At 45.4% G+C, this 20,254-nt stretch overlaps 1 protein-coding gene across 1 annotated transcript in view; it reads right to left on the minus strand.

The window, feature by feature from the left end:
- Nucleotides 1-266: 266 nt before the first annotated feature.
- The window catches only part of LOC311358427 (band 4.1-like protein 5), a 36,981-nt gene continuing 16,993 nt past the window's right edge, over nucleotides 267-20,254 (minus strand). The window contains 15 exon segments of the mRNA XM_084478447.1: nucleotides 267-3,040; nucleotides 4,268-4,407; nucleotides 4,860-4,922; nucleotides 5,820-5,888; nucleotides 6,474-6,509; nucleotides 6,512-6,559; nucleotides 7,490-7,592; nucleotides 9,203-9,267; nucleotides 9,490-9,621; nucleotides 9,845-9,942; nucleotides 10,347-10,507; nucleotides 17,800-17,918; nucleotides 18,162-18,213; nucleotides 19,030-19,048; nucleotides 19,775-19,881. Coding sequence (XP_084334573.1) covers nucleotides 2,971-3,040; nucleotides 4,268-4,407; nucleotides 4,860-4,922; nucleotides 5,820-5,888; nucleotides 6,474-6,509; nucleotides 6,512-6,559; nucleotides 7,490-7,592; nucleotides 9,203-9,267; nucleotides 9,490-9,621; nucleotides 9,845-9,942; nucleotides 10,347-10,507; nucleotides 17,800-17,918; nucleotides 18,162-18,213; nucleotides 19,030-19,048; nucleotides 19,775-19,881 — 1,282 coding nt within the window. The 3' untranslated portion in view covers nucleotides 267-2,970.

A 20,254-nucleotide genomic window follows, 5' to 3' on the forward strand; every position in this document is an offset into this window, starting at 1 on the left:
TCTTCTTCCCTCTGGGTTTGAGATTCTTCTCCTTGAAATGCTATGGAGCACTTAGGGTTAGGGGATGTTGTGTAATGTTGGCCCTTTGAGACTGTCACTACAATTAAGGACTATACTTTCACATTCAGTAATATTCATCGTGTGCCTTGTATACTAGAACATACACACTATAATATAGGACAAGGTTGGAAGAAAACAATATGCAGCCATACTCTGTTGTTTCCACGACTTTACTAATAAAGTTTGCTACAATGTTAACAAAAAAAAACCTACTGGAATACATTCTACTCATTGTTGTAATGTAAATAGGACACAAACAGGACCAGTGTGTGCTGTGATGGTTTCTAATGAAGTCATTCACCGTACACTTCCCAGTAAAATATCAAAGAAAAATTCACCCGAAACAGAATACACCCAGAAGATACTTTGAGCTGCACCAATACTCTGTCCGCACAAACCCAATGCGACCCAGACATCAAAACCTTACTGTGTTCGCCCCCTATGAATAATATTGAGAACTGCAAGAGTTAATCAGGGTTTTCCGACACCCCATAAATATTTTGCCACCACAAATATGATTCCACCGACCGCCAACGGAAAATCCCTGATTGCCCATAACCGAATAAGTGAGAAACCTGCAAATACAATTAGAATGTAGTCAATCCTTGGGATTTTTTTGGGGGTACAACATGGTCTTTCACTTAGCCTACCAATGTGCGAGTTCTGTTGTGTGGATTTCCATTACAACACTACCTACCTATTCCATTACAGCGCTACATGGTGGATATAGGGTGATCCTGGAATTTAAACAGGAATAAATTAAACCTTTAGACTCTAGCGTTGAGCTATGGCAAAACAACATCAAAAATTGCACTTCCTTGTGTAATATGTCATATGTATGCGCAAGTGAATCAGGGTTGAAATAGTGAATAAACTTTGTGAAAATATTTGAGTCTGTTCAGTGGCTTGGCTACAAGGTGGAGTAGATAAAGATACAATAAATGTTGTTCATTTGACCTTTTATACCTCGAAAACACAAAATTCGATTTTCTTTTTTATTTGCTATAAACTATCCTATCTGGTCCACAGTGTGTTAGAAATCTCTCTTAACTTTGTGTAAATCCAGCGTGACAAAAAATCATCAGGTAAAATGATCTCAGCATACGATGAGATCATAAAAAACACCACTGACCAACATACAGCGTGCTAGAATTTCTGTGCTACACATCTCAGAGAGAACCCAATCATCACAGAAAAGGACAAAAACAAAAACTCAAAAGCGAAAAATGAAACAAAAAAAAAAATCAAATATCTCTCGAGTTCTTCAGAGGACAGGAGCAAACCACCAGCGCTGAACGTCTCAGCGTGTGGCCATACCAATACTGCTACAGTTACCCTTCATAAAAATATATATAAATCTACTTCATATCTACAGTACACTGATGCAACGGTATGGAGAAAAACTCAAGTTCCTACAATACTTGACTGACTGCTTCTCCCACTGCTGCTCAGAGTATTGGGACAAAACTGAGATAAATGAGCCTTAGTGAATCTATCATATATGTTGGTGCCATCACATCAGACAGTCCATAAAGTGTATAACTCCATCGAATGTTTACAGAAAGATCAAACATCACATCATCTTTCAATGCAAATAGTTTCACGTGGGACAGATCTTTGCAAATTCTTGAAAAAATTAAAAAAGGTCAGCCTACGCATAACTTCCCCATTTTCTTCCAGTTGAAAAAACTATCTTGTGCTGAAGACCGGTTTAAATAATTGTCACAGTTGGTTATGATGATATCTCAAAAAGACAATCACTCGCCAAGGCAGTTGGGAAATACAGCATTTGGGAAATACGATCAAAACAGATTTGACCTCAAATGAATCCAGACAGAATATGGTCCCGTCCGCAGTGTCAGCTCTTACAAATAAATGTTCTTCAATAAGAAGAGCTGTAGACTAGTCAAACCAAGGACCGGCCAAGAACCGACAGCAGGATTTCTTTGATAAGACTTTGCAATGCAGTAAACTAACGAAATCGGTGACTGTTGAACCAAAGCCGGCAGTTGGTTATTTCTTCTCAACAGTGGTAACAGTCAAAGACATGCAGGCACAAACACCAAGAGACGCACACTTAACACACACATAACACTCAGTGCCGGAGCTCTGTACTTCGTGAAAACTTGCAAAAAATAGTTGTGCCTAAAATATCCTTCATAAAGAATATCCTTCATCCAGAATAAAAAAAAAACAGAAAGGGAATGAAAAAGCGTCTAAGATCATGTTTTAAAACGTCAGTAGAAATAACAACGTGGAGCTCTCTCATCGATGCAGAGAACAAATCCAGTTCCAGTGTTTCCAGGGAGAGAGTCCAGGTCCAGTGTTGAGTAATAATAATCCAGTGAAAAAACAGACATTGTATCTCATATCCAGTGGCTGTACTGCATCTTCTACGAGTGTATTAATAATCCGTGCTGTCAAAATGAAAGCCGTCATTACAGGGAACGTATGAGACGATGCCGGACAGTTTCTGCGTCCCGAGGATCCATAAAAGTGTGCCGGGTTCAGTAATACCCGGTGGAACGCGGTGAGGTTACAATCCTCCTCACCGCCGACATAAAACATCCATCAACTCAGACCACCTCTAGCTCTAAGGAAGAATGGTCCTAGTGGTCCCTTAAAAACATGTACAGTAAAAAAGACTCATTTCTGGTATTCTTTTGAGGCTGGGGTAAGCTAGCGCGTTAGTTTTATAGCCTGCAGACAGTGGGGTTTGGTAGTGTGTTGGGGGCTGTGGTTTGGTAGTGTCTCGCTCTGTGGTTAGAGCTGGTGGGCTGAGTGGTTGAGTAGAGGTGGAGCTGATCTCGTGGAGGGAGGATAGGGTGTGATGGAGGGAGGGAGGGAGGGAGGGAGGGAGGGAGGGGAGAGGTGGGGCAGATGTGGTGGAGGGGAGAGGTCCGTCTCCCCTCAGAGTTCGGTGGTCAGCAGTCCCTTGGGCCTGGCTCCCTCCTCCTGGGCTGGCTGAGATCCCACAATGCTTTGGGAGGAGAAGGATGGAGAGACAGATTGATGCAGTGTGAGGGTTTATCACGAGTCGGAAAAACATGACCACGGTGTCTGGAACACTGTCGTAAGATCAGTGACAACCAACGTATTTTAAAAGGTGTGTCGGGGGTGTGGAAGGACAGTTTCCTCTGGTGTCAGTAAATGGATGAACAATGGTGGAGATTCGGTTCAATTCAGCAGCTCTGCACCTCAAACAAAGTTTGTTACAGGAATCTACATTTCAACATACAGCAGGTTAAATACATAAGCAGATCTATAAAATGAGAAACATGTTCTCAGGTTGAAATAATACACTTATGCCGCTTTTCCACCGACAGTACCAGCTCGTCTCGACTCGCCTGGCCTTTTTTTGCATTTCCATTGGCAAAAAAAGTACCCGGTACCTAGTACCGGGTACTAGTACCGGTACCTAGTACCGGGTACTTTTTTTTTGTACTACCTCCGTCGGGGTTCCAAGCGAGCGGAGTAGGTACTTTTGTGTGACGTAAACAGGCTGCTGGCAACTGATTGGCCAGCGGCTGTAAATGGGAATAATCACTCAAAGTTAAGTTGTGTCCAGCGTGGTTGAAGTCCATGAACCCGCTCCCGAGGGGGACACTGATCAGCGTTTCGCCATGTGTGTCGCTCCTTTCCCGGGGCTAGAGTTAGGCTGCGCGTGGTTGTGTGTGTCCGGCGTGGTTGTGTGTGTCTGGCGTGGCTGGAGTCCACGGACCCGCTCCAGGATCAGCGTTTCGCTGTTTCGTTTTAGTGTCGTTCCTTTCCCAGGGCTCGAGTTTCGCCTCCATCAACGTTACCGTATGACAACAATAGACGCGCAATCATTGCACTTTTTATTTTATTTTATTTCCCATCATAACCTTTCCCGGGAATCAGGAAATAGTCTTGATCAGATTCAGATTTCCCGGGAATCGCGTCTCCCGTGATTAAAACCTAATGACGACCCGCCCATGTTGGAGAGGTTCTTTTCTACGACCCGCCCACATTGAAGAGGTACTTTTTTAGATGGAAACGCAACGTGCCTGGAACCAAACCGAGTCGAGGCGAGGCGAGCTGGTACTGTCGGTGGAAAAGCGGCATTATTATGAGATGTTCTCTATTAATCCCGGAAAGGGAATATCTGTGTTTTTGGGTTTGTAACACAAACCCCTACCCCCCCTAAGTCTTGCTTGTGGGTCTGTCTTTCCTCAGAGGAGTTTACCTGGAGGTGATGATGTTGTGGGTTTGGGTGGGGAGGGGGATGGCGGGGGAAGGGGTGCGCCCCTTCTCTGCGGCTGGGGGCGGGGTGACCCTGGCGGTCAGGTCCAGGTCAAGCAGGCCGTTGGTGAAGGCGCATGAAGGCTGCGGTGGGACCAGGAGAACACGAGGTTAGTAGGAGTTAAAGAAAGCACCAAGGGTCAAACCACACACACCATCACCTCCCTGTATACCATCCAACCTGGGGCTACTGCTAGAGCTTCAGAGGTTCATTAAGAAGGCCCTAATAAACGGAAGATGGAAGATGGAAGTTTTGGAATGATACTTGTTTTGGAATAAGCCAGTGCAGGCTTCTGTCATAACTACGTAATACAGCCGCACAACGGAAATAAGCACAAATATCTGTTGTTTGGGTGCAGATTTATGATAAATACCTCAATTAAAAGCATATTTTTCTATCAATTTATTGGTAATGAAGTGATTCAACTATAGCTAACAGGAGATATACAATAGGTAGCTATAGCTAGCTACCTAGTCCCCACTATCGAGGGGGTGAGCCAGCTACTAAGAGTAGGAGAGAAAGGGTTGTGACATACAGCAGCGGTGGGTATGATCCAGCGTGGGGTGATGAGTGGTTTAGCCTGTTGAACCGGAGGGAGCTGGAGGAAAAGCAAAAAATTATATTTAATAATAATAATAATAATGAATAAATACAATTTATGCCAGATTAACCTTCTGATTTGAATAGCTTCCGTGGGTACGCCTTGGGTCTCTACATCCCCTGAGGCTGTAGTGCACTGGTGTAGTTCTGCGCGCTTTTACTAAATATAATGACCCTCTTTGTCCTCCCTGCCAAGTTTTATATAGTGAATATATGATAGTACAGTTTAGTAGGTTTGAATATATGATCATTTGTACAAAACATAATCCTCACATTATGAAGACCAGCTGTCACTGAATTTGTGACTTAGTGGGACTTGTGGCGTAGAATCACAGACGCAGAACCACAAGCACCGTGTGTGTGGGTGGGCAAGCGTGTGTGTGCGTGCGTGTCTTGTTTAAAATGACCATGGGTCTGGTGTCTGGAGCGCACAGGGAAGGGTTTATGGGTCTATATCTGGAGCAGTAGACGTAAGCGCTGTCTGGAAGGTCAAGCGTTTGCAGAAATCAATAGGTCCATTATTTCTGAAATGCTCTTGAACAGTATTGATTCCACTCTGGCTATGCATGGCGAAAAATCGGTGACATTTAGCACTGATGTCCCCAGTGAACTGCAAACACCACATACAGTCTCAGGAGCAGCATTACATGTAATGTTATTAACCTGGCCCAGAGTAATATTTACTGTTGTGCATGTATGGATTTAACACACACACAGAGAGAGAGAGAGGAGAGGAGAGAGAGAGAGAGAGAGAGAGAGAGAGAGAGAGAGAGAGAGAGAGAGAGAGAGAGAGAGAGAGAGAGAGAGAGAGAGAGAGAGAGAGATAGAGAGAGAGAGAGAGAGAGAGAGAGAGAGAGAGACTGGTGGGAGAGTGGACTGTACCACTATGACCTACCACAGGGGTTGGATCGGTGAAGTCGATCAGGTTATCAGACGCCGGGGGGTCCATCTCGTCTGGCTTCACCTACAGAGTGACAGACACAGTCTTCAGCCCAACAGACCAACACAACTAACCCCACAGTAGAGGATCTGACCGATAGATGGATCGTTTCAGACAAACACAGAATGGAAACAGCTTGGAAATATCTAGGAAATTGGCAAAATCTAGAAAACGTATGACGTTTTTCTCCATTTATTGGTTACTGAATCCGCAAATGAATTGCTGAATAAATACTCACGTACAAATGACAGAACACAAACAACAGATTATAAATATTTCTCATCTCTCTCGGTTTACAACATTGAACAACCTTTACAATGCTTTGGGTGCGTTTGTTGTGTTAAAAGACCAAAACACTCAAGACACCAGAACAATATTGCAACCCTAGCACTCTCCACCATTCCGTCAGCCAAGTCCTTTATCTAAAGAGACTGACATTGATTGATTTTTGTCCTGAACGAGCAGGTAGGGGTCAGGCTTATTGCCCGGGTAGATTGCATACATGGGCGTTGGAGCCCGGGCCCTTTGGGGCCCCACAGTTAGTGCAGAACAGTTCAGGGCCACGACGACCGCAGTGAGCAGCTGTTTAGTCAACCAGGGCGGTCTTACCCTCGGCACCAGCAGGTTGGCACCGGATTCAGAGGAGGCATGCTGGGAAGACAGGGGGGGGCGGGTTGTTCACCCATCATCTCACGCTGCAGATGAGAGAGGAAAGAGAGAACAATCAACCGACAACCAAGAGTTGGGGAAAAAAAAAAAAAAGAAAAGTGAGAATACAAACTCATCACCAAACAGAAGTGAAGCAGTAGGAGATGGAGAGATGTGAGGGAACGAGGAACTAAGAAAATGAACATCCTTCTCTCCTACGGGGAAATGACAATATTATTTGTAATATCCAAGTTCTCTGTCCTCTGGTGTACTCGAAGACAATGCGGTGACATGGTGGTGGCATTTAGAACGTCACAAAGACAAACGGAGAACCGCGGTGGACAGAAGAGTAGAGTCCTAATTAGCGCTTTGCCCGGGGCCATGCTAATTCTCTAACATATAGCGCGGTTAGCATGGATGCTCACAATGTGACCCAAGGGCAATACAGCCAGTGCTAATTGGCTAGACAAGCCGTTATGTGTGTGTTGTGCGTGTGTGACAACAGTAAATGCTTATCAAACAGACATTAAACAGTAGCCAGGCAGAGACCACAAACACCAGCAGGGGTCAGCAAAGGTCCAGGATGAAGGCAGAGTGGTCTGGTTCTTTGTGTTAAGAAACCGGTTTGAACCAAGCATATAGAATACATCAGCCTATACTAGCACCATCTCACACCGAGGATGCATTTAAATATTCTTTAAGAATACTAATTCCTAAATCATCTCATCATGTCCCATCTCAATATGCTTTCAAAGCAAATGGATCATTTGATATTGAGAATCTTGTTTTGATCACCAAGTGTCACCAATCCTGCTCTCCTCACATTCCTTCCTCCGACCTCTCGATCCACATTCCCCACACACACACACACACACACACACACACACACACACACACACACACACACACACACACACACACACACACACACACACACACACACACACACACACACACACACACACACACACACACACGGGTCCTGCTGGACAGGGTTTGAGCAGCTCTCGTGTCTCGTGCCTGTCGGGCCGGCTGCTCAGGGAGGAGGTACTGCCCATCCGCCCCGAGCGCACCTTCAGCCTGGGAGACAAGTCACATGACGTCATTCAATCACTCAGTCACATGAGCGTCTAACTACATACAAACACATGACGTCATTCACTACGGCCCAGTGTACTACAAACACATGACGTCATTCACTACGGCCCAGTGTACTACGAACACATGACGTCATCATTCACTACGGCCCAGTGTACTACAAACACATGACGTCATCATTCACTACGGCCCAGTGTACTACGAACACATGACGTCATCATTCACTACGGCCCAGTGTACTACAAACACATGACGTCATCATTCACTACGGCCCAGTGTACTACAAACACATGACGTCATCATTCACTACGGCCCAGTGTACTACAAACACATGACGTCATCATTCACTACGGCCCAGTGTACTACGAACACATGACGTCATTCACTACGGCCCAGTGTACTACAAACACATGACGTCATCATTCACTACGGCCCAGTGTACTACAAACACATGACGTCATTCACTACGGACCGTCGAACTACAAACATATGATCTGTCACCCACTCCCTAACGTTACTACTAAACACAAATAATCAATATTTACTGATTTTAGTGATTGAACTAGAGCCCATGATGTCATTCACTACCGATTGCTTGACTACAAACACACAACGTCATCACTGACTCTTTCAACACTTGTTTGTGAGAAGTGGGAAATAAATAGGTATATAATAGGTATTTGCTGTGTTTATTGTACGTGTTGCACTCTCAAAATCGTTTATTATGTGGCGTTGATCAAATTAGGAGGAACATCAATTAGGAGGCTTCATTACATTACAAAAATATAGCAAATTAATGAGTTAACTAAGCCAAGAAATAAGATACAGAAGGCGGCCTATCAAGTGGCAGAAACAGAATTAGGAAGGAATTAGGAAGGAAGCTCATGAATATTCAGATTCTTAATCAGCTTTTGGCACAGGTAGGGCTATGATTGGCTGAGGCCCAGACAGTTTGTGTGACTCCGGAAGAAGAGGGCCACTGAAGCACAAGAATCCATACATTTCTGCTTTATTTATTTTCATATAATGGTTTAATCAAATTATATATTATTATGTTTTCATGATTATGATTATTCAATTATATTAACATGATTATGTTTTCCTTTTATGAATGCTTTTAAATAGAGCTTGCAAATATGTTTTTCTACATGATTCTACCCGGCTTTAGCCCCTTTTCTTTCTTTTCCAACAATTCTATAATATCTTTTGTCAGGCCCTGTATAATTGTTCAGACAGAAGTTGAGACAGTTAACATATGTACAAACACTGAAACCAAAGGCCGGTGTATAAACACAAGCTCAGCTGGGCTTTCTAGAACTTTCTGATCAGCCTGGGATCACTGTTGCGGTAGACGGACCAGGGACATGATCACCAGCAAGACAGGACAGCTAGTCTAGAACAATACAACCAATGGAACCATCCAGAAAGTTCTAGAACACGTTTGTGTCAGCTGTGTGTGTGTTCTGTACAGGAGATTAGAAACTGCTGTTCCATTGGTTTATAGTATAAAAAAAATGATAGAATAATGTTTATACCGATTATAGAATATCAAATGTATAGAATATAATGTTGGTGTGATTCAGGTGTCTCACCCAGCACTGGCCTGCAGGTTACAGTTCTTATCTCCCAGTAAAGTGGAGTGGTCTTCCGAAGAGCCCTAGGACAGAGAGAGAGAGAGAGAGAGAGAGAGAGAGAGAGAGAGAGAGAGAGAGAGAGAGAGAGAGAGAGAGAGAGAGAGAGAGAGAGAGAGAGAGAGAGAGAGAGAGAGAGAGAAAGTTATATATATTAAGTTATATATATATTTGCATTTCTTTCTACCTTTTTCACTGTATACTAATTCTTAGAATGGGTTGTCCGCCCGTGATGATAAACTGTTTACCTTGTGGGCGGCGGCGTCCGCCTGGGCCTTGAGGATGTTGCTCTTCAGCTCCTCCGGGGGGCGACGTGGAGCGACCACAGGGCTGGAGCCCACCGCGCTCAAGACTGACTTATCAGACAGCTTCCCCAGCTCCTTCTCACACAGACAGACAGGCAGGCAGGCGGGCGGGCATTAACAGTTAGAAACCGAACGACAGACATTTGAATCCTAGGTTGAATCCTAAAACAAAGAGCAACCAAACTGGTCAATAAGGAGCCCAATCAACACACTACAAACATCCACACAGCTCTAATTCTTAAAAAACGTCTACTTTGGACTACAGCGGTCGAATATGCGTAGTGGATGTGTTTCTCACTAGGTTGTTCAGCGCCATGTTGACGTTGACGTTTTTCGGAGGCGTCGACAGGGAAGGGGCATTGTTCTCCAACTCCAGCTGTTTCAAACGGGCAGCTGCTTCTGACAAGCACGGACAGACACCCAAAGAAACACACAATGAAGGATAAATAAAGCTGTTCTCCTTCACTGTCATCATTATAACAATACACTGAGAGTTGAAATTATACTACTCAGTAAGTACTACTTTGAAATGTAGGAGAGCATTTTAGCTGAAGTGACCAACATTGACATAAGTGACCAACAGTGACTACAGATACATGTCATGTCATCATGTTTAGCAAGAATTCATGGCATCTTACACAAGAAGGCCTGCTACAGGTAGGCTTGATATTGGGGTTTGTATAAGGAGACGTAAAACCAAACCAACACGCACACACACACACGCCCACACACACACACACACACGCACAAACAGCACTTACTTTTCACAAACACACACAACCCCTAGCCTCCCCCCTCACCCGTTTGACCCAGGCCGTCGTCTACGGCAACACCAGAAGAGGAGGAGTCGTGAACGCCACTCGGCCCTGCCTCTTCCATCTCCGTCGCCATGGGAACGGCCTCTGGGGCCCTGATGACGTCATCGATGCAGGTCTCCAGCAGGTCGGCCACAAGGGGAAGACTAGAGACAGGAAGCAAACAAAAGAGAGAAAGGAGACATTCATATGATATATTTTAGACCAATGACGTTCTCCTGATTGAGTCACATGATGAGTGAATGTGGAACTCACCTCTGGCACCGACAGGAGAGCCATGGGATGTCTACAGCAAGCTGCATTACAGCTCCATAGCATATGTACACCATTCAGTAACAAGAGCTTAGCACTTATATTTAAAGTACATTCAGCCCTAGTACATAAAAATATTTGTAGTTACTTTATTTGAGGACTGACATGAAATATAATGTTTTAGTTGACTGTTTATAAAAGGAAAAAAAAGTGACAAACTTTATGAATGGACCCATTTTTTTTATTCGAACATAGTAGACTCAAACAAGGTCAAGTCTCAGGCCCATTGATAAAGTGACTGCACTTCAAAAGGTTCTCAGTCCAATGAGCGATCAAACACATGAAACAACAATACCATGAATCACTGCCAAGCGTAAACCGAGCCCTTCCTCAGAAAGCAACGTACGCTCTTCAGGACAAAAACATCCACGACCTCGCGGCTAATCTCGCTGATTAAACACCACCAGTCACCAGCTTCCCCTCCGAGGCACGGCTAAGTTTGTTCTTCAAACTTCCACAACACAGGAGTGATTCAGTGCAATACTGGCAATATTGTACAAGAGGCAATCTGGAGCCGGGATCTCCGATACGAGGGAGCTTTTCCATCCAGCCTGAGAGTAGAGCTACCCTCCGGGTTCCAGATATATTACTTCATATCGTTTGTAGAACACAAGCCACACCGCATTGTGAGCGCGCACACACACACACACACACACACAGGCCTAAGCGGACAGAAAACTTGCGAGACATGAAACACAACACTAAGCACTGCCTGAGGACTACAGATCAAATATACAGGAGGGAGGAATGCGTGGACACACACACACACACACACACACACACACACACACACACACACACACACACACACACACACACACACACACACACACACACACACACACACACACACACACACACACACACACACACACACACACACACAGATTTGATGAAGCTGGTTTCAGTTTACACAGAGGGCCATCCATCAAGACCTGAATCCTTCTTGTTTGGAAACCACTACACCCGAAACGATCAGACTTGATTCCTATGGATCTGAAATGACCAGACCGGAAACCCCCAAGATCATAGACCTCTGGACCCAAGACCACAAGACCCAGGACCTCTAGAACCAGGACCTCTAGACCAAAGACATCCAGACCTCTTGACCCAAGACCACAAGACCCAGGACCTCTAGAACCAAGACCCCTAGAACCAAGACCTCTAGAACCAGGACCTCCGGACCTCTAGACCCAAGACCTCTAGAGGCACGCTTCAATTTGTTTAAAGTTCTGTTAGTTTCTTGTTATACAACAATTGAAACAGTAACTAAAATGGACGCTTGAAAAGAAAAACAGTAAACAAAGTGATTATGATTGTCAGAGAGATATTAAGAGACTTGCCTAAACACGAAGGCAGTGGCACACTTTAGCATTGTTTCATAAAAACGGAGACAGGACTGGCTCCAACACAAACAAGCAGGATAATCTTCAGATATTTTGCCAACAAGATTAATCCTCTTTATTCTACCCATCAAAAGAAAAATCTGAACACATACAGCGATGATCGATACAGATTCTTTGGTCAATTCACGTCGACGTAAACAGTTTCCTAATGCTAACAGACATTAGTTGAGCTGTGCAAGGAACAGTTGCGCAGTGGTGCAGTTGAATGATGTAGAAGGCTCAAGCAAGGAAAAGATTCAACTATAGTCTTTATAGTCTTTGTTTTATACTTCCAGTTCAAATCCAGGTTAACAATCATTTGGTCGTTGTCAGGATTTTTGTTTACCGTCCAAATCAACTGTTTGGACACCACTGTTACTGGGCCACGAACAAACTAACAAACTAACAAAACAGAACACAGTCATACAGCATATAGATTAAATTAATTTAAGACATTTAGATAAGATCACTGGTGGTTTGGTTAATCACTTCCATAGATCCCACAACAAGCTGGGAATGTTTTATCGAGGCTAATTATACATAAAATATAACAGATAAAAACATTGATTTAATTGCAACTCCACTCACTCTACAAATATATAGCCGTAATGGTGTCTGAGCTAACAAGAAATCAGAGGCACTTTGTTCTCTCAAATTCGATAGTAAAAGAAAAAGGTAATGTGCTAAAAAGTTATCAAACGTATGTTACAAGTAAAACAATCCTCAAATTAAAAAAAAGAAAGAGTGGCCCATTATGTCCGTCAGCATTGTGTCCTGTACATGCACATTCCAGAGATCCTTGTAGTTCTCTTGGACTCTCTGTAGAGTTTCACTACGTCACTGGGATTCGTGTAGGACACCATGACTTAGGATAGGGGGTGGGTGGGGTGGGGGGGGGCTAGTTTCTGGGCTAGGGTGAGGACCAGAGAGAGAGGAGGAGGTGGGGAGGTGGGGAATGTTCCAGGAACTTCCAGCGTTACACAGCTTATAGCGAAGAGAATGCTGCCTTAATGAATTAGCCTGGGTACCAAAAGTCTAATTACTTGTGTGTACAGGTACATGTTGTCAGGTGTCGTGAACAGATGAGGGTGGACAGGTGAAGTTGACAGGTGAGGGTGGACAGGTGAAGTGGACAGGTGAGGGTGGACGGGTGAGATGGACAGGTGAGGTGGACGGGTGAACAGGTGGACAGGTGAGGTGGACAGGTGAACAGGTGGACAGGTGAGGTGGACAGGTGAGGTGGACGGGTGAACAGGTGGACAGGTGAGGTGGACAAGTGAGGGGGACGGTTGAGGTGAGGTATACAGGTGATTGGACAGGTAACCATTCCGGTAAGTGTCCCGTTGTTCAGATGTACACTTGGACAGGTGCAGGTGTAGGACTTTGATACGAGATTGTTCTGTGTGGCTGAAGTAACCCCCAGCAGATGACACCCCAGGTGACAGGTGAGGAGGGGCGGGGGGCGGGGGGGGGGGGGCAAGAGTCAGCTGACCGGTGAGGTCCTAGTAGGTGTCCATCTCCAGGTGAAGGACCAGCTTTCTCCAGAGGACGGTTGGAGTGGGACGGAGAGCAGGAGAGAAAAATATAGGACCAACGGAAGGCTATAATAGAGATATGAATGTGTGAAAAGATGATGTCAGGTAAGATTTACTTTATTCTTCAATGAGAAATTTGGGGATGCCAGATGGAAGTGAATGAATCATAAGGGGAAGGCGAAGAACAGGTTGAAGTTTGGCGCAGAGGAGGAGGAGAAAGAGGAGGAGAGAGAGACCTATGCCCTTCTAAACTTCTACCTGTTAACTTCTAGCATTGAGCGTCTAACCACGGCCTGCCTTTAATCTTTAAGCCATTCTAACTCGAAACTTTCCACTTCAAGAAACACCGTCAACACTAAGCCCGATCGATAACACGCCAGTAGGAGGCAAATGGCAGCAGGAATGAGTAAGATGCACACTGACCGGTCAGGCAGCGGCCGATAAAGGGTTAAGCCTGCAGAATGCAGTGTTTTTTAAACAGCCGCCAGCCCCGGTTGAGAAATGATCAACAACGAGGCGGTTCACTTTGACTCCGGGGGACGTGGACGCCTACGCCAGCGTACGCACGCGGGGCCTTGAAAGGCACGCCGGGTAAGATATTGTGACACGAGCGCTTGACTCGAGCACAGACGATGAGGACCTCCCTGAGAGGGCCTGACCCCGTCACTGGCCTCTCCTACCCACCCACCCACCCCCCCCATCTCCTTCTCATGGATCTCATCAAACCGACGTTTGCGTACTCGCGTGCGCTACGACTGTGCCAAGACGTGACTCATGTTGACGGCTCTGCCTAGCCCCCCCGTGTGCGAGCGGAGGAAGACGCGGAGGGGGGGGGGGGGGGAGGGAGGAGGGCGTGCGGGCTGGCGCGCGGCGCAGCGTCTCGGCCCATAACGCTGTCAAAACGGCGCGCTAGCCGGTTAAACTTTAATCAGGGGTACAGAGGGTAGATTGCCTTTTTCTCTCGGAGAAACGTTTGCCTCTCGGCTTTTCACTTAAAAGTGAAAAAAAAAAAAAGATAGTGCAACGGGGGGGGCGATTTAATCATTTGTGACAAGACGCGCATGGTTCTTCTTCTGCTCCTGATCCCGCTCTCCCTCACGAGGCGCGTCTCTTATGAATAACACAGGAGCAGCCGCTCCGCGATCAACGGGAGCACGCGTCGCTCCGCGGCCTGATGCCCGGGGTGGCCCCCGGGTCAGACGGAGGGCAGGAGATCCATGCAGGATAAAGTGTGACCCGACCGTGGAGGGACAACAAGCCCACAAATCTGGCCCCAAGGCGGATAAGTATGCGGAGGGGGAGGGGGGGGGGGGGGGGGCAGGGGCGGGGGGGGGGGGGCAGGGGGCGGGGGAGGACTATGAACAACCCGGCATGTGTCAGTGTTAATAACTTGTCAAAGCAGGACTCCCAAGTGAACATCTTACCCTAAGTGATGTGTGCACTTAAGACAGTCACACGCGCACGCACACACACACTTTTCTGAGATATTATATTTAATACATTATCTATATTTAATTTCCTTTCGCATACATCCTAATGTCAACCCCATGACATTCAAACAAAATTTAAATGTACAACAACTACCAGACGAAAGTCCAGTCCAGACCAAACGTAAACAATCCTCTGCCTTTTGTCATACTCTGGATGGGAGCGCTTGGCCACCATGTTGTATTAAAGCGCCGCCATCTCCATCCTCTTAGTCATGGTGAAGGAGTCGACTGCTCCTGGAGGAGCCATGCATCACAAGCAGCTCCCCCACAAGCACGGCGCTGGGCCCCGGCCGCCTGCCAGCCCACCACGCTGCAGATAAGCAAGTCCTCCGGCTCTGGTTGCAACCGTCCATAATGGAGGCAGACTGACTGACTGAATCCACGGCCGCGACCGGCCTCTTATCTGTGTTTGAACTGTCTCCGCGCAAGGAGTTGGCCAGACTTCCACAGCAGCTCCTCAGAGGTCATGGTTCAAGTCTCTGGCATACTGTACGACGCGGTAGAAGGATAGATCTGTGCATAGTCTGGTGGGGGGGGGCACTAGTGTAGTGGCTAGGGTGTTTGACTCCCAGTCAAAAGGTTCTGGGTGCAGTCTGCAATGTATGCGCCCTACCTGTAGGCATCCTATAGCAAGAGCCACTAACCCCTACCTGCCTCTAAATGACCTGCGACTGTATTTACTGAAAGTCACTTTGGATAAAAGTGTCCTCTGAATGACTATAATGAGGTCAGAGATATGAGTGAATTTTCGTTTCATTAAAAAAAAATAACATTTAACATTTAAATAACATTTAAACGGCTCTAATCGAATTGGCTGATGGCTCAACTCATCAGATATTGCCAGCAGTGGAATTAACTGCCCTTAGACTTTCCTCCATCCACTGTTGGACTAGAAGCTGACATTTCCCAGAATACCCGGCGGGTTCGGACTGAGATCCTAGTGATGGATGACGGAGCAGTGGAGGAAGGCAGATAAGACGCCAGACACCTAATTATAAGAGGTCTTCAATTCACTTAACCTGAAGCCTCTGGTATCTCCATACTATCTACTGTGTCAACTCCGTCAACGTGAGAAACTGGAGATGAAGCTGGAGAGATAAGGGAGCCTCCGATAGGAAGGGGGCGAGAGAGAGAGAGAGAGAGAAAGAGAGAGACAGAGAGAGATGGAGATAGAGAGACAAAGGAGATGGGTTGATCAAGAGAGAGTGATGAGATATAGAAAGACAGAAAATTAGATAGAGATTAAGACAATAAAAATAGGGCTTGCGGCCTTGCAGTTTGATTTGAGTATGATAAAGAGCTTCTAATTCACAGCCAGCCCAGCAAGATAGATTGAAAAGCACCCTCCACCAAAATGCATCAAAGTCAGACCACAGCAGTATAAAAGCCAACCAAAGCGAATCTCAAGTCACTACGGATAAGAGTCAGCTGACGGACTCAAGCATCCCAACATATCCCAAAATAACACCAGCATTTCCTTCTGATTGGGTTGCTACTGCATGCCAATGAATCAGTCTACAGTGAGCAAATCACAGCGAAGAGAAAGAGTCCATTGCAATAAGAAAAGAATGCCAGCGACAGAATCGTAAAGCCCGCCCACCACTGCAACAAAAAAGGCTGATTGGTTGAGCCACAGGTAGAGCAAGGCTGATTGGATAACGGTACATACCTGTATGGCCTCAGATTCTCATCAGACTGGAACACACAGGACACAAGATGGTGTGTGAGGAGGGTGCAATTACACAGCGCAAACACTCCACTTTAAATTGATGGGCACACACACACACACTTCCCCAACATATTGCAGAATTCAGCTTTCCAATGCAAGATGAAAAAACAAACATGCTCTTTAACAAAATCTCTCCATCACTCACACTCACACTCTCTCTCACACACACACACACACACGAGAGCAACAAAACTAAAACTCTGTCCCCTAGAGGTTATCTAGTCAGCGCCCATTGTTGCTTTGATCAAACACTGATACAGTAATACAAAATACTAAAATAGGTCTACTCTTCTGTTTGTCCCTACAGAAACTGCTTCCCAAGTCTAGACTATTACCTTCCTGTGTGCATTCTGTTACTTATTTCCCTCACACACCAAAGTTGATCAAACATAACATTTCGCAGTTACATTTTCATTTTATTTCTCCTTATTCTACTATGATCCTGTGACATCCACATTTTCCGACCATGGCAATATTAAAGTGCCATGTTATCTTAAACACACATGAATACCATCACCAGTCATAGGGTAGGAAACCCCACTCTAGAGAGACAGGCAGACAGATGCAGACAGACAGACGAGTCTCCTATGGCAACCAGGCTGCACATGCACACATTTCCACACATTTCGCTAGGATCAGCAGGGAGGGGGGGGGGGGGAGGGGTGAGGGTGGGGAGGGAAGGGGTGAGGTGAGGGTGGTGGGGGTGAGGGATAAGCTTTGCTAACACTCTTATGGAATTAGAGCATGAAAGACACACTTCACTACCTCGCCACTGGCCGCAGCGGAGAGGACAATAACACACACACACACACACACCCTTTTTCACAAAGAATGACAAAAAAATAAATGACGTAAAGTGGAAAAAACTTTCAATGGAAAATTAAAAGAAATACCAAAAAAAAAAATGCCTTGTTGGTTTTTCAGCAAGCCACAAAAAAGAACGATCCGGATGTATATGTACACTGAAGAATACAGTGAGACACCCACCTTCTCTTCTCCCCTCCAGGACTCCTGGGCAGAGGCTCGATCTCCATTGGTCCACAGGCCGCGGAGGGGGCGGGGCTAACCACAGGCAGGCCGGAGTAGCCTGGCCTGGAGGGGAGGGGCTGAGAGGAGGAGAGAGAGGGGGGGACAAAGTTAGTCAAAAAGATCCTGCAAAGAGAGAGTCCATTCTGAAAATAATATCCCTTTGCCCAAGAGGATAAAAATGTTTAGCAGAAATTCCTTTTAATTAAACCAAATGATGGGAATAGCTTCAAGCTCTTGCCGAAATGTCAACAATAATGACACAGGCTAGCTGTTGTATGAGCTAGCCCGGAGGCCTCCTCAGATTCAGAGAATCTCCTCACCTTGGCGTCTCTGCTGACTCCGTTGTTGTTGGGGCTGACCAGCGATAGAGCCCTGCACACCAAACACAATGCTCATTTAAAAGTGCTCAGAAATGCCTCTTGAATTAAGTCATTTTAAAAGTTGTATCTCTTGATCTTCTCGTGTCGTTTATAATGTTAAGATGCTTTGTTTTGTTGTTTTACGCAACAACAAAAAAAAAGAGCAAAGTTTGATTTGACTATTTGCTCTCGTTTCCATTGAGAGGAATTCACGTCATGTCCTCCTACCTCCCGCCCCTTTTTAAAGATCAACACATTGAGTGGTTATCATTTTATTAATGTACGGTTTGAGAAAGTCAATTAAAACTATAGTATATTCTAATATTTTATATTCATTTATAGAGCCTCCGGTACTCATTGAAGGAATGTCGGGAACTCTTAAAAAGGCCCAGGCGACGTCATTAGCGTCACGGTTACGGGCCGATTATTAACCTTTTCACCAAAACCAGTGGAATGCAGCCGGAACGCATTGGTCTCTGACTCAGCCAATCACATGACCGCTTAAATGCTTTAGAATGACATCACCGTCTTATCTCACACACAATGCAGGAAACAAAAGACTGGGGACGGGATTACTACCGGGGTCTTATGGTGAGAGGGTGAGGTCTCGTGTGGACGAGGGGAACTACACCCATGATGCACCACTACACCGTATATGTGTCAGTGAACTAGGTTTCATTACAACTGAGTTCCATTTGGAGTTATGGTTTCTGTTCAAGTCTACTCTTGACAAACTAGGACATAAAGAAAATAACTAAAACAACAATATTTTTTTGTATAATATATATATATATATATATATATATATGTAATATAAAACTGTACTCACTCTTGGGGTTTGTATGGTCCTGTAGAAATAGAAACAGAGAATATTTAAATGAGCAATAAAGAGTCAAAGCGTACAATTAACAACAATAGCAACATTAAAACCTTTGAATACTGCATGACCAAGTTTAGGAAAAAAAATAAATCAAAGAAAACATTTGATAGGAATCATAAACAAGAGCCATTTATTATTTATTTTTCTGCAAACGTAGACAGTCCTAGATAACCAGGCTGGGACGAAGAGTGTTCCCACGACACCACAACACACTGGGTACGCTCATGTCCTGTCCAGATAAGTACTTAAGCACCGCTACTCATAAACAGACATGGTTCAGACCACAGATGAACGGGATAATATGGTATTACTGCCACGCTAGCCATATCAGACCCCCACACACACACACACACACACACACACACACACACACACACACACACACACACACACACACACACACACACACACACACACACACACACACACACACACACACACACACACACACACAGCACAAGAGGAATGTATCAGCCACAGGTATGTTCAACATGTTTGAGTGAGCCATCATTAATCTACTTTATATGCAGTAACGTGGGGGCATACACTATTAGTATCGGGGGGCCCTGAACCGCCTAACCCTGGCAGTGTTAACACCATGCTCTTTCAGGTGAGCTAGAAAGGACCAACATAATCAGGGTAACATAACATTTGTGTGTGTGTGTGTGTGTGTGTGTGTGTGTCTGTGTCTCACCTCGGTTCTGCATGGTTCTCCTGGAGTACCGTCGGCTTGGTCTCCTCTCAAAGGAGGCGGACCGCCGGGCCTTGTTAGCCTTGGTGGTCTGGTACTCGGTCTTTCCACTGGTGGAGGACACACACACACAGACACAGTTTCATTGCTTTAGTCACTACTCTATCCTGTCCCAATATAGTGGGTTCATTCAGCCATAGCCTTGGGGTTCAATAAAGTATCTATCATCATCATAAAGTTTCTGTGTTCAAACCCCATTGTCCAGTCTACCTGGCATCCATGTAACCCCTACCTGCTCCTTAAATACATGCATGCAGGATATGAATCACAGTCTCTTTGGGATAAAGGCGTCTGTTAAAGGCTAAATAGTGTAGATGGTGCATTGGCTGCCCTTCTTCTCCTGCTCACGCCTGACAACCACCCAACTATGTGGAGCCCCTTGATGCACATACATTTGTAATGGAACTTTCTTTAATGTATCCC

The sequence above is a fragment of the Micromesistius poutassou genome, assembly GCF_964030765.1.
Source record: "Micromesistius poutassou genome assembly, chromosome: 14".
In the NCBI taxonomy this organism is placed as follows: Eukaryota; Metazoa; Chordata; class Actinopteri; order Gadiformes; family Gadidae; genus Micromesistius; species Micromesistius poutassou.